At 37.6% G+C, this 14,790-nt stretch overlaps 1 protein-coding gene across 7 annotated transcripts in view; it reads left to right on the top strand.

Moving 5' to 3' along the window:
- Positions 1–14,790, top strand: part of ccser1 (coiled-coil serine-rich protein 1) — a 265,676-nt gene that overhangs the window by 99,359 nt on the left and 151,527 nt on the right. For all 7 annotated transcript variants that reach the window (XM_088628646.1, XM_088628645.1, XM_088628648.1 and 4 more), the window contains exon 8: positions 8,927–9,010. In XM_088628646.1, coding sequence (XP_088484772.1) covers positions 8,927–9,010 — 84 coding nt within the window. The remainder of the gene's footprint in view (positions 1–8,926; positions 9,011–14,790) is intronic.

The raw sequence follows: 14,790 nt of genomic DNA, 5'->3' as shown, positions 1-14,790 counted from the left end.
CTTCTGAACAACTGAAGCGACTATAGCACTATTGTTTTTTTACCATTTTTTAATGTCTAGTATAATCTGATGGCTGTTTTATTTAATTAAATCCTGTTTAGTCAGGACGAATTAGGTCTGGAAGGCTTTTTTCTATTTTTTCAATGTTGTTTCATTTAATGATCTGCATTTATGAGGGATATAGGGTGACTCATACATAATGAGATGTCTGTTCTTTTAAAAAAAAAAAAATCAGTGCTCTGTTCATGCTGAATTCTGTGGGACTGATCTAAACTGGTGAATTGTAGATACAATCTCACTCATTAGCCTTATGTAGATACCATACAGTACATCTCTTAAACCGTGTTCATTCAGACAGCCCTTAGTGGGCTCTGATATACTGTATACAGTATGTGTTTAGTGCTGTTGGATCTATATAGAAATGGATTTGGGACAGATATCAATACCTTCCAATTGTTGTTTTGGACTTAGGGAAATTCTCTATTTCATTAAATACTGAGCAGAGAAATTCAGGTGAGTCATTTTTGGGACAGTCATTTGGATTTGTGCTTCAGGTTCATAAATTGATTACCTACAGAAAAAAACAAAAACTTTCAGTAGTTGAAATGAGTTTAAAAGACACAGCAAATATGTGATCTGTCCACTTCCATTTTAGTTTTAGATGTTCTGATTTCTTCAAGTGCATTTTCTGAATTAGATCAGATTTAATAGATTATTTAAAAGAATTTTGGGATTATTCTAGCTTTTTGGCAGGAGGTGTGTCCATTTATCTGCATATATTGGGATACCATCAGGTTTTGACACTATTATTAAGTACAAACTGGTCTTTTACTTTGTCCTTATTTCTTTGTTTGCAGTATTGGAAAATCAGATGATAGCTCCAGTAAAGTCTCCTGACTTTGTTGAGCACAGATCTAAAACACACAGTAACTGGTTTCAATACATCTTTAGATCCTGCATTATGTATGGTAAAATTAAAGTGCTCACTTAACAGTGAAATGTCATTCCTGTCAATGTCTTTGATGCCACACTTTTTTAGCCTATGAAATTACAGTAATTAGAAGAGGCAGCTTGTTTCTGGTTACGTGCTCTAATTTGATGAATGTGTTTTGAACGTCTGTTTAGAGTTCATTGTCAATATTGAGTATCAGATAATTATTTGACACTTCATTCACTATGGCTTACTGAAGAAATTTGAAACTGGAGGGAAAACAGTTTCATGCTCATAATTATAATAAAATTGTATTGCATATTGTACTTTGCTTTCGAATGCATCCCAAAGTTCTTTACAATTTCTAAAAAAATATTGCTGTAGTTACATTCTGACCAGACCATTGACATCTTCTCGAAGCTGGAGCAGAAAGAACTGAAGAGGCTGACATTTGATGATGTCTCGCAGGACCAGTGTAATACAATGGAAAATGTATCCCCCAAAACTTAACATTGACATCAAAAACCTAGTAAAGACCTGCCATAAGAGAGCTGAGAGTATTGAACAGGTCCAACACTTGAGAACGAATTATCCAGAACACACAAAAGGCATTCAAAGTTATTATCATGTGTGTGCCCTTGGACGCAGCTGACCTAATGCTGTTGGGATTCATGTAGCTACAAATGATCAAATGCTTGCATCAGTGTCCATTCCAGCAGTCTTATTACAGCTGTTGCTACAGATATTGCTGGTGAAATCAGTGAGCTTCAGAGGCTGGTAGCAGTAGTTCAAAGCTTGTTTCAGTTGCCTCTTTTCTAACAGAATGTAGTGCCCCCCTGTGGTCTGTACCTTTATTTATTTGTTTGTGAACTCACATAATTCTTGGATGGAGCTTGTGGGTTCTGTACTAACACCAAATTAATGGGACACTTTTGTCTTTTCTTTTTTGGTCGAGCAGACTTGATGAAGCTAGATTACCAGCAATCTCCATGAAAGTGCCTCTCAAGAAGAAAGGCAACACAGTGATGTTGTAGAATGCCCTGCTAAGTTAAATCTACTGTACTTGTTTACACTGATTTTGCCACTGGCTTTGCTTTAATATGCCCTTGTACCTGGTTATTATGAGAATGATGCTTAATTAGAACAGACACTGTCATGGGGCAACGATGACAATAGCTGTCAGAGACATGTCTGATAAATGATGCAGGCAATGTGCATCAAGGACAGGATTCAGATTTGAGGATAAAATGGTAAAGTTTCGCAGGAGTTTCTGGCTTTCAAATGAAACAGGCCTCAGTAATGACTGGGGACTCAAGTTATCTAGCAACAAAGGCTTTGCTCTAAAATCTTGAAATCAGTAGTCTATGTAGGACAGTGGGGAAGGGAGGCTCAGTACAGAGAGCAGCCTGTAAGAACCAACCATTGCTCATTTTTGTTTCAAGTTACAAAATGACCATAATCCCTGTACCTTTATCATTCTTCTTCCAATTCAACATCTGTGGTTCTGCATTTTGAAATACTTTCTTCTACAGTATGTGAATTTAGGACAATCACTTATTTGATATGTGTAGCTATGATTGTTAAGAGTTAAATTGTCTCTACATCAATTTTGGTACAGAAATGTGCTGTTACATTTTCTATATCAAGTTGTCTGTGAAAATAAATGTCATTCTGGCAGAGGAAGTAATTTTTAAGAAGTGACAAATCCCAAGTGAGAAACTTAACAAACAAAGCTGTGTTTTGTATCTGGTATATACAGTAAATGACTTTTGCATATGAGTCTGAAATGATAAGTACCAATGGTATGCTTCCTATATTTCATTAATCTATAAGCGGAAATTATTTTTTTCTTATTAAACAGATCAAACTCACGAAGAACAATTCAAAATCTGTTTCTTATTTTACATTTCAGTAGACATACTTTTATGTTTTTCGGTCTGTTTCACATGAGTAGTTTATTTCTTTTTTGATTAACAGTTAAATGTGAGTGGTATTGATACAAAATGACTGCAGTTCTCACGACATGAATACATTGTGTGAAGGTGTGTATTGTACTGGTGATCTCTTATTGCACCACTCCACCTTTATTATTTAGGAGGAGGAAAAGTTTAAAAAGACAATGTTGGGTTACAGCAGTGAGCTTTATGGTTTGGGGGCTGTGAATTCCAGGGGGAATGTGAGTCACTGGATTGGCTTTTATAAGCAACTTGACTCCAACAGCACAATAAAGACTCCTGTCAACTGTGATTCACAGCACTTCAGTCATCCAGACCTCAGAGGGAAGTCTTCTTCACCAGAGCCCAGTTTGGAAAAAAGTTCAGAGAAATTTATAGTGCTTTAATAGGATATTGCAAAGCAGTGACATTTGCGCAAAGTGGCTTTGGTAGTAGGAAGGCATTTGGTGCCTGTTGACAGTAGATCTTTACGACTGCTTATTTTTTTTAAAGACTTCGCACAAAACTTTTCTTTTAGTATATTCCTATCGGGTTTCGGTATGTACCTACAGCTGTGCTCATGGTTTTGCTTTGCTGACCTGCTGTTGTGTATTCCTAGCCTGCTGCGAACGGTCAATTTCTCCTGACTGCAGCCTGGCAGGAGTGTGTAAGCTGTGTGCCCTAGTACCCCCTCTCTGACTGCAGTAGTTTATTTAACATTGTTTCCTGTTGAGGTAGTCTAGCTGTGGATAGAAAAAGGATAGATTGCCCAGGGTTTTCTTTTAGGTAAATGTTGTTTGCTACTGCTTTGTCTAACACTACTGTTAATCTCAAATATGCATTCTGATCAAAGCATGTTGTGAGAACTGATTTGATAGTGTACTCCAAGTAACTCCTTTATGTTTTCAGAAACCAGTGAGCCAGATGATCCCAGTGGTCCTTTCACACCTATCTGTAATGTCCTTTTTTCAATCCTATGGCTAACCTTCTATAGGTGTGTGTTCATACCCTTGTATAAATTGTGTTATACCCATGGTACAAACAGAGAGATCAACTCCAGTGAAATCAGGGCATGGTTTTAATGAGTAAAACTGTAATCTTAGCTAAGTGAATGCAGTGCAAAACAAAGGGAAAACTAAATTCAAATTTCTTGGCAACATTTTGGTAGCAAAGTTTTTGAAGTGTTATCTGTGCCATACAATCTTGTTTAAAAATCCCTAAGAGCTACAGATGAGAAAATGAGTTGAGGAGGCAGCATGCCAGTGCCAGTGCTTCTCAGGGTTTTTCTGAAGTCCTCAGAGCTTGCAGGGAGATGTTCTCATAATGGTTTTGTTGGCCTGAGATATGTTGGGTGGTAGATACCTTTCTGACCTGCTGCCAGTGAGATTAGCACACATAAAAAAGAGTAACTTGGAAGCTGATACAGAAACTTGAAGATATGTTTTATTTCAGGCCTTTTTGCATGGTAATTGGTTTATTCCATGCTGAAAAGATTCTCTTTTCAGCATGGAATAAACCAATTACTTGTTCCTTTGCATCCTATGCATGCTGACGCAGCTACCCACCTGAACTTTTTGCACTGTGTTCAGCATAGAAAGTTGGAAGATTGTTTATTAACAAGCCTTGTGGTGCTCTGCTTCTGCTTCCACAGTTTAACTTATTACTGCAGCACATTTATTGGGAATTCCTTGCAATTTATTTCCTAAAATGATGAGTTCAATTGAATGCCTGATAATAGAGGCAATAAACCCAAATTGTATTGGCAAAAAAGGGAAATGTTTTTTGTCAATGGCAGTCTTCCATTTTAGACTGCTAATTGTTTTAATTATAATATCCCATATAACTGCAGTGAGTCTATCTCTGATTTGTTTTTTGAGAATTTTGTTCATTACCCATTTACATCAAACAGAATCTCATGCATACCAAAAATGACGTTAGGCCTTAGACCTCAGGCTACCCCATCTACTTTATATTGCAAGCTTTAAAGAGTATTTTCATCAAAACCACAGGCTGAGCCAGAATAACTAGGGTGTTGTTAATCTATAATTAAGTTTTTTTTCTTAGGGAATGGTTTTTATCATTTAATGAAATGGCATATATATCATATTCTCTGGGGTCTCATACAGATATTTTGTTTAATTTTGAGATTTTTCATGTAACTTTAGCAGATGAGGTAGAGAAATGTGGAATCTGTTCTAAAGGAGAAATTGTACAGAGGGAATTTTTGAAGTGTCCCTCTTTAGGTTCTCATTTAAACCTTCCTTCTAACAAGGTTTCTTTGTTCTTAGCAGATTGCTAAGCATGCTTCTCATAACTCAGTTGAAATGACATTGGCTGTAAAGCTCAATCTGTTTCCTATTTTGTGAACATCATGTCTGAGTGTCGTTCTTTAAAATAGTTTCAAACCAGCAAGATTACAGCATACGACCACAACATGCCCGTTGAAAAAGGCAATGACTAGTTTGTACTGTTACCATTCTTTTTCATGCATTTACGGTGCTTGAAGGTCATTGCTTGTCAGATTTGCTTGATGACCATCGCAAATCACCTCGTGTCCCTTTAAAACTGGGCGTTACATTTGTCAGGACAGCGAAAGATAAAAGCTACTGCATGTGGAATCATCACTTCAATGAATCTGTGTGAAGACCAGTATGACAGACTATGGAAAGATACTAAGAATTTTAAAACACACATGGGTGTTTAGTGTTTTGTAATAGTAACGGTGCAAATACTAAGCTCTAATTCAGCTGCACTCAGATGCTTTCAGTTTTTGTTATGTCCGTCAAATTGAGAAAACTCATAGCTCATGAGATTCCTGTGTGAACGGTCTTCTAGCATGGCCTCTGTCTTGTGTGTGCACACCAAACTCGCAGCACTTTGGTCAATCCTCAAAACTATATTTTAGTGAATCTCTTATTCATTTAATGCTTTCTTTTTTTGTTATGTGTGAGTCAAACACACCTACTAATATCTGAATGCACACCATTGTGCCACAGTACACTGCTGGAGAAACAGTAGATTATACATAGAAAGCTTGTATCTCTCAACTGTAGGCCAGATGAGCCAGATATACAGTAGTATAGAAGCCAATTAGAAAGGGTTGAATTATTTGATGAAGCAGTCAGGTAATTTGATTCGGTATTTACATTAATATGTCATGTGAAGATGGGTAAGACCTTATTCTGGATGCACAGTTTTCACAGAAAGGCATCTCATGGTCTCATCTCACCCTTCTTTTGGATTATGAGGTTGTTTTCTCTACTCTAAGAGATTTAGACTCACTGATTATTTTTCCTTTTTTTCCCTGTCAATTTTTTTACAGTAGCCAGTAACTATTCAACCTGACTCATGGCTATAATCTCACTCAGATATGAGGAAAGCACATTGTACAATGTCAATTTCCAGTAAATCAGGTTTCCCACATACAGTACTGCAGAGAACATTTACAACAAGACAAGACATTTTGCTGTTTGATGATAATGACTTGTTTGACAAGCATTGCTGCTTGATTTTCTATTTATTCATCAGCTCCTGCTGGAATTTACCTGTACTAGTTATTGGATTTTTTATAAGCTGTCATTTAAAAGATAAAAAGGATTTGTTTGCATACAGTATGTGTCAGCCTTAACAGAAAGTGAAAATCTGTTAACTTTGCTGACAATCTGAGCAAGAGGAAAACAATAAATATTTGAATATACTGTAAACTAAATATTTGAAGATACTTTGTTAATTACATGATATAAGCTGTTGGTGTGATATTGTGCTTATTCATTTACTGTAAGTTTCAACTGAGGTGATATACACATTAACACATTTCCTAAAACATCATTAACATACTGTAATTGACAATCTCGTTAGCACTTCTTACCCTTCCTAGATCTTTTCAGATCTCAGAAGCTAAGAATGGTTGGGCCTGGTCAGTACTGGTGTGGAAGACATGCAGAAAAAACAACTATTTGTATGTGGTGCTGGTAAACCAGTAGGAGGTGCTCTGCTCTTTGAATCAGAATTTCCAGTTCAGTGCTTCAGTATCGTAATGGCAGGCACTGTGCTCTAGTAAATGGCTTTACTTGGGCATTAAAGATTCCATGCCACTGTTCTGTTAAATGATTAAAGATTCCATGCCACTGTTCTGTTAGATCATTAAAGATTCTATGCCACTGTTCTGTTTGATCATTAAAGATTCCAATGTCTCTGTTTTGTTTGGTCAATGAAATACCCCATGGCATTGTTCAGTTTGGTCAATAAACTGGCTCTGTTCTTCTTGGTCATCATCTGTTAAGATATCTGTCAAAAAGAGGCCATTCCTTTTACTTTCTTTACTTAAACAAAGCACAGCTTAGAACAATTTATTTTTAATAACTTCGAACTCCCAATAATTGGATTTTCCTGTGTGATGGGAGTGAAGGTTGGTGTGAATTAGACTTCCTATTTTTGCATTTATGTAGTGTGTATTATGTTATACCCTCTCAGGACTTAATCTTAATCTTGCTGGGTGGGTGCTTTTTGACTGACAGCCTCCAGGAAATACCTGGGTTGATTCCTTGATTGTGTCTAGGTTCTTTAAGGATCATAGTCAGATATCATTTGCAGTGTTTGAACTACAAATCCTTGTACTTTGCTTCAAACAGTTAAAAAACCTCTTCATGCTGAAATATTGACTTGAAAGCAGTTTTTTTTCTTTGTGTCTTCATTCTTACTCTGTATCCTGCGCCTTTGCCTTCAGCCGGGTCTTGATCCCGTATCTCAAAGTTAATGATCTAATTAAGCCAAACATCTCTTCTCATCTGATTTTTGCTGATTTTTTTATGCTTATTGTTGTTTGTGTGTTTCCCTGTGTATCTGGCCTTGTCTTTCCTTGTTTCTCAATGTATACATCTCCATGTAGCAAACACTAATACAGAGCTGTTGTCAGATTCTCTAATTGGCACTGACAAGGGCAAGCAGATCTGCAGGTCCTATAACAGGTCCTATAAATGCCAGGTGAACAGGAAGGCATGTGTCTGTGATTGTTACATGGTTATAGTATTTTACATTTCTGTTCCATTTTCACCATGAAGGAGTTGGTGTTTGGGTGAAGTTAAAACGTTCTGCTTTCTGGTCCATCTTGCTAACGTGCCAGTCATTCTTAGCTGGTTCGAACCATGCAACCAGGGCAGTCCTGTCTGTTCAGCGTTATTAGAGCTTTTGGTATTAGTTTTTTTTTTACTGCTTTGTAGGTTTGTAACAAAAACATGTGGCCCTTAAATATTGATATAAAATGCTTGTAACAAAGCTTCCTTTACCTACAGAAGACTGCCAGATCAGGGAATTGTAAGTCAATTTTTTGCCTTTATATATGATCCAATTCAGCGCAGTCTTCTTGAATTAAATGTGGGACTCTGGGCCAGTGTAGTCTCAGTGGTAATTGTATAGTGAAGAGTGAAATAAGGCCTATTGAGGTACTGTTTTATTCCTTTCTGTAGAATTATGTTACAGAAACACATATATTATATGCTACCATCACATTTGCTTCTTAGTAATGTAGGTGGATGTTAAAGTGTGACTTATTCTATACAGTATTTTATCTTCTTTCATTTGTAATTTATAGAAGTGTCATGTCCTCTTTTCACATCAGATTGGCTCCTCTGTGACATTACAATTCTGCATTGCAAAGAATCTGCAGTCCACTAACTTGCAGTGAAGAACAAGCATTTAGTTTTCCGTCTGGTCTGTGAATTGTTTGGACAATCTTTTTTAAGTGTTTGGGTGAAGATAACACCTTCTGCTGTCTGGAATGTTAAGGATCTCTGCTGTAGATAATTGAAAATAGAATAAAAATGAAAGATGCACAGAATCTGTTTGTAAATTGCTTTCTGATATGCGTGCCACAAACACAAAATCAGCCTGTTTGCATTAGTAGTGTTCACATAATCAGACAGTTCCAGTAATGTGTTTTATACAAAATGACTGTGCGCCTGGTGATTTCGAGCACTCCCTTTAAAACCTTTTGTTTGTGATAAGTCTTTATTAATTCTTGAGATTCAGTGTTTTGTTTTAACATTCCTGCTGTATTTTGCAGGATGCCTGGAAAGATGACAGCCCCTCACTGCTGCTTCAGCTGAAGGAAAAAGATGAACTGATCTCCAGGCTTCGGAATGAGCTGGTAAGAAGTCGGAGTCAATACTGAATGAATTTGAAGACAACATATCACTTAGCGTTTGGCTAATTAAAATGTTATCGTGACATGGTGATAAAACCTTGCCATAATCTGAAACATCACAAAACTCAGCACTGATGCTATTCCCAGGAAAGACTTTGTGAGAAAGCAGAATAGAGGATGATCATCTTAACTCAGGCTCTGATTTATTCTGGCCTGCAGTTTAAGCAATGAGATGAAGGCAGCTGCTGTCTATACAGTAGACTACACATCCGTGTGGTGGGGTTGGATACTGATGGATTGGAGGGTGATGTGGGGGTACCTGCTGTTATCCAGTTACTCATCCAATCCACAATGAAGATGTTGCCAGCATTCCCAATGTATCTCCGCATGATCCTGTCTATAGTGTACAATCTTCCCAGGTTTTTCATGGCTTCCTAATTCCATTCATTGTTGAAAACATCCATCTGCATACTCCCTGTTAGAATCCAACACTTCTCAGTCGCAAACTTAGCGGCCCAGCCAAATGATATAAAACTCATTGTATGAGGGGCTTAATATATCTGTCAAAAACACACAGCAATATCCAAGTTAAAGCCCTTGTGCTGTGTGTTGCCTGTTTCCCTGCTCACTGTATGTCTACTTTCCTGTAATAAATATACTACATCTAATAAAATATAAATATATACACACAAAAAAGGAAACAGACTCAAGTTTTAATGAGGCAATTGTGCCCATTTGAAAACAATCCAATTAGATCAACCAGACACTTATTATCAATGCACAGAAACCTCCATGCTATTGCTCCATCTATCACATAGCACCACAAAACAAACAAAATGGATCTTGTTTGTGCAGTGCCACTCAACTGTTTTGCCTTCTTTCATTATTAATAAGCATCACTGTGATACAAGAGGACTGTAGACTGCTTAATGAGCGTTGGTTACTGGTCTAAAGGCAGAGACAAATAAGCAAGGAAATCAAGGAGCCCTGGAGGGTTTTTACCTTCCGTGACCCTGTCTCTCCACTTAGCCTTCCAATGTTGGAACGGCCTGCGGTTAATTGAAGACAGTGATGACGTGCTTAAAGGATTAATGAAAATGCCTTAGTCTGAGGTGAACTATCACATTCCACAGTGGTCAGAGACAGCTGAGCGATTCAGTTGGCCTTGTTGTGTTATTGATAGTCAAGACTGTCCCACCCTCCTGTCCCATTTCCATACGGTTAAGTCCGGAATGTTCGGCTCCGGGGCGGAAATCATGGTTGGGATAAGTGGCCTGGCATTGAGGCATCGTGAGTACGGAGCAGCCCCTTCCATGGATATCAGGCAGTCTTCTTTCTAATTTGGAAGCGAAGCTGCATCTTGCTTATTCCTCATGAATAGGCCCTGTGATACAGTACTTTCAGCTGTCGCTGTTGTCAGAAATTCACATTGTTTAAAAAGACTTGTGGTGTACGTCTGTGTTTTAAAGTTTGTTCTAAATGTGGTATGTTAGAAACAGAAGCCTGTTTATTACTGATGATGTGAAACTGACAATGACTATTAGGAGTTTCCATAATCTCTTCCCATTTCATGAGAAATGTGTTGCTCCAGGATCTTATAAGTGATCACTGACACATACATAGACATTTGTAAGTACAGACACTGTTTTGGTCCTTGACACAACAGTAGCAAACCTTATGGTTGCAAAGGACAAGGATTTTATCTACTTTAGTGTTACAAGAAAACTTGATATTGTAACTGTCGGAATTAATTGCCTGGATTTTAGTGAAAAGCTTATCATAGTCGTGAAGCCAGCAGAGTCAGACGGATGTGGTGTGCAGAAGTGACAGTGTCCCTTAAAATGCCACAAGGATTTGCTTTAGATTTCTGCACTGCTCCAGCAGCTCAGAGGGAAATAAAAGCTTGTGAGATATAATCTTTAATATTTTCCTTTGACTTTGCCGGTGTAATTTAGAATATTAGCTCCAGCTGCTATCGCAGAGCTATCCAGTATTACTTTTTATTGAAAGTGTTTGTTGATAATTGAAGGGAACATAAAATGCTTCTACTTCCCTCATGGTGATGTTCTGGTGCTTCGCAAGATGAAATTACACTTGTCGTTTTAAAAGTGTCACAATATACACGTACATAGTTCACATAAGCTGTTATTTTGAAGTTGTAACTTCAGATAACATTCAACGGTGGTGTAAGCTTGTACTTGGTTTAGTACTTCACTCCAAGGTTTCAGACCTCCTGTGCATCTGTTCATAGATTTTATGAGAAATCCATTATTTAGGCTTAAAAATATAGTTTTATGAGTAAAACATTCTGGAAAAGGGGCAATTGGAATATTTAAACTTATAACAGAGATACATTGAGGGTTATTTATAAAGCATTAGTTGTGTGTTGTAAGAATAATTTAGAAATCCTTCTAGTCTATCATTCAGGTCCATTTTGAATTTCTCCAACAAGAAGAAATGCTCCTTCATTTCAATAAACAAGGACACAAAATATGACATCCTCATATGTCCTTTTCTGAAAAAAGGAATGTGTTAGTTTACCTATCACTTACACATATCGCATAAGAACATAATAATGGTTACAGATGGGAAGCCCACCCTACCTATTTGGTAGTTAATTGATCTAAGGATCTTATCCTGTATTTTCTTGAAAGAAGTCGAGGTATTGTCTTCAACAACATGGCGGGGTTGGCTTATTCCTGACTCCCACAGCCCATCCATATCACAGTTTTATCTCATTTATACTGAGATCAAAAAGACTCTAAGTTTCTAAACATTGAAGGAGATGGTCACTCACTCAAAACTGCCAAGACAAACCTTCTCCTATAGGAGTTTCCTGATGTGCTCTGAGGATAAAAATTAGTAGCTTAGCACTGTAGTTATTACTACCACTCTCACATACAGAACATTTGTAGTCGAGAGCACTTTTGTCTCTTAAGGCTCATGTTTCATAACACAAAGGCTCTTGAGATGTGGATATTATTTAGAGTTTTCTATTCATTATTTTAAAGCAATAATTTGTAGTTTCTTCAAATACATACTCATTCCACCCCACTCTCCAGTGATCTTTTTGAAAATACAACATAAGAAAAGTTTCAAATGAGAGGAAGCCGTTCAGCCTATCTGTCCTATTAGGTAGTTAGTGACTAATTGATCCAAGGATCTCATCCAGCTGTTTCTTGAAAGCCTGGGTATCGACACAACCCTTTGGGCAAAGAAATGTCTCCTGTTTGTAGTACTAATGTGCTTCTTGTAGTTTCCACTTGTGTCCTCAAATTATGAGTTATTTTTAATATACTGGCAGGCCACCTGGATTGATAAAAAATAAATAAATGTCTTTAACACTGCATAACTGTGCAAGGAGTATTCATTTTAAAACTCATACTTAGTTAAAGGTTGGAAAAAACGTGACCGTTGAAGCATGTTTTGTATACAAGGGACCATAAGGAAGGCAAGAAACAAGGGTATTCATTTCATTCTGCTTTACCTGTCCAGTTCTGAAAAACGTTCTTAACTGGTTGTTACTGGGAGCGATACATATTTTCATGGAAATAATTATAAAGATTTAGTGCTCTTTTACAGTACGATTTAATGTACTTCATGCAGTTTTGTCAACTTAATAATTGGCATGGTTGCATGTCAAATGATTTTTAAAAAAAAAGATTAAATTGTTTTAAAAAGTCAACAAGACATTAAAAATATCTTTGGGTAATGCATTTGTAATGCATTTTTAATTTAAGGGAACAAAAGACTGATCTTGTGGCATCATTACTGAATTTTATAGCCAAATATGAGCACTGTGCTGCTAACACTATAGGAGGTTTAGTGCACACTCTATCTAAATCAAATGCCTAGAGCACTGGCTTCTTTTATTTCAGAACAACACTGACGTGAATATTTTCTACTGTGTAGAGGTGCGAGAGGGGAGCTTTAAATGAAAAAGCAGAAGTCAATTTTATGCCGGGATTTCAAATGAAAGAAAAAACACAACATTTCAGCTTGGAGCCTCATCGACTTCCATCAGACGGAGTCTTATTCACCCAGAAGAGGCTCCAAAGTCCAGACTTTGTGACTTCTCTTCTTCCTACTTCTCAACCTGCAATTAACCTCGGCTTGTTCCATAATGTCATGTCATCGATGACATGATTTGATGATCGGAAAGGAATTTGATGTATTTATTTTATTGCTGACCATCTGTCTTGGTCACACAAGTGTATTCTGATAACAAAGGGCCATCTTTCCTTAGACAATTATAGTGCGTTTATTTGCTACCAACAAAACAGTCATTCTGTAGGTCTGTCAGATGGGACGTGTTCACACCATTGTCTGTGATGAATGGAGTGCAGCTTGTCCATCAATTTCACTGGGGCATTGAGTGACCTCTGTGATCTTCTCCATCGTGCGGAAAGTCTTCTGTGTTTCTATTTGTATGGATGACTCTTCTGTCAGCGGCCTTTGGAGGCTTCTTCCATCCTCCATTGGGCAGCCCAGCTGCTCTCCTGGAGAGAAGTTTTGCAAACTGAGTCATTGCCATTGCCCAAATAATCCAAAATGAGCAAGGAGGTCGGGAAAGGGGAGTGGGAATTTGGATCCTTGGGTCAGACAGTACTCTCATATCCCGCTGTTAACCATAAATCTGTGGATCACACTAGTTAAAAAAAGTAATGTGCACAATGACTGCACCTAGACTGGCTTCAGTATTTTGATAATGTCTTCATAATGCAATCAGAAATCCTCTACAAAACATTTTTGCTCCAAAGTGAATCCTGTTCATTTTACAGGAAAGCTAGGTGAGGGAGTTGGTAATGCCTTTTCTGCAAAGTGTGTTTTGTCCAAAGGTAGGAGCTCCTGTAGTGGTTACTTTCAGGTCTCCTGATGTTTTAGAAACTACTGTGGTTTCTGGGGTGGGCATGTGTCCAATCACGCAGCTTTAATTGGCATTAAGCTGACATTTTAATATACATAATGAGTTTTCAGGAATGAGTACATTACAGCAACCATGTGCCTGCTACCTGCCTGGAGGCCCCGCTGTGAGCAGCGTCTCGAGACTCACTGTGGGCAAACACTTCACCATCTGCACTGTCAGGGATGTCTCCTGTAGGCTGAGTCTCTGCTGCCCTTGGATTTGCTGTTTAATCCGGAAATAAGGTCAATGGAACTGTTGATATGTACTTGGCTTTCAGCTGTGGGTTCACCGGAGTGCAGAATACTGGTCAAAAGAAAAAAAAAAAGATTTTTTAAAAATAAAACCTTGACGGCAGTTCATATGCTAGCAATTAATGGATCCCCTGGAGATTTTTTAGGCTGTGTATGTAAGCTTGTATCATATTACGACGTATGTGTTGATTGCCTTACAATTTCATGATATTTGTGTTATTTTTTTGATGGTAAAAATGCAAAAGCACTAATTTTCTGAGAGTGCGTATTTCTGAATAAGAAAAACAGTTGAAGAAATAAAATGGGGAGCTGTCCCTCTTCTCTATGGTTCTGAATGCTTACGAGGAGTTGCAATTACCTGATTAAAAATAATATGGAAACTGGCTGTGTAGGTTTGTATAATAAAGCAAATCCCCTTGGATCCGCTGAGAAAGGGGTCTATCTTTTCTTTTACTTCACAGTCAGATGGCCAAATCAAACACTGTGGTGCATTCTTCAATTTTTGTCATAGCAAGGGGTAGCAATATGAAGCTGTTGGACTCCCAAAATAGACAGTGCTGAATTAATCTGATTGCAGGCTTTAGAGTCCATGCATGATTAGTTTTGTCAGATGTATCCAGCGTTTA

This window comes from Lepisosteus platostomus, chromosome 4 (assembly GCF_059453375.1).
Source record: "Lepisosteus platostomus isolate fLepPlt1 chromosome 4, fLepPlt1.hap1, whole genome shotgun sequence".
Classification (NCBI taxonomy): Eukaryota; Metazoa; Chordata; class Actinopteri; order Semionotiformes; family Lepisosteidae; genus Lepisosteus; species Lepisosteus platostomus.
This window is presented reverse-complemented; position numbering and strand designations above follow the sequence as displayed.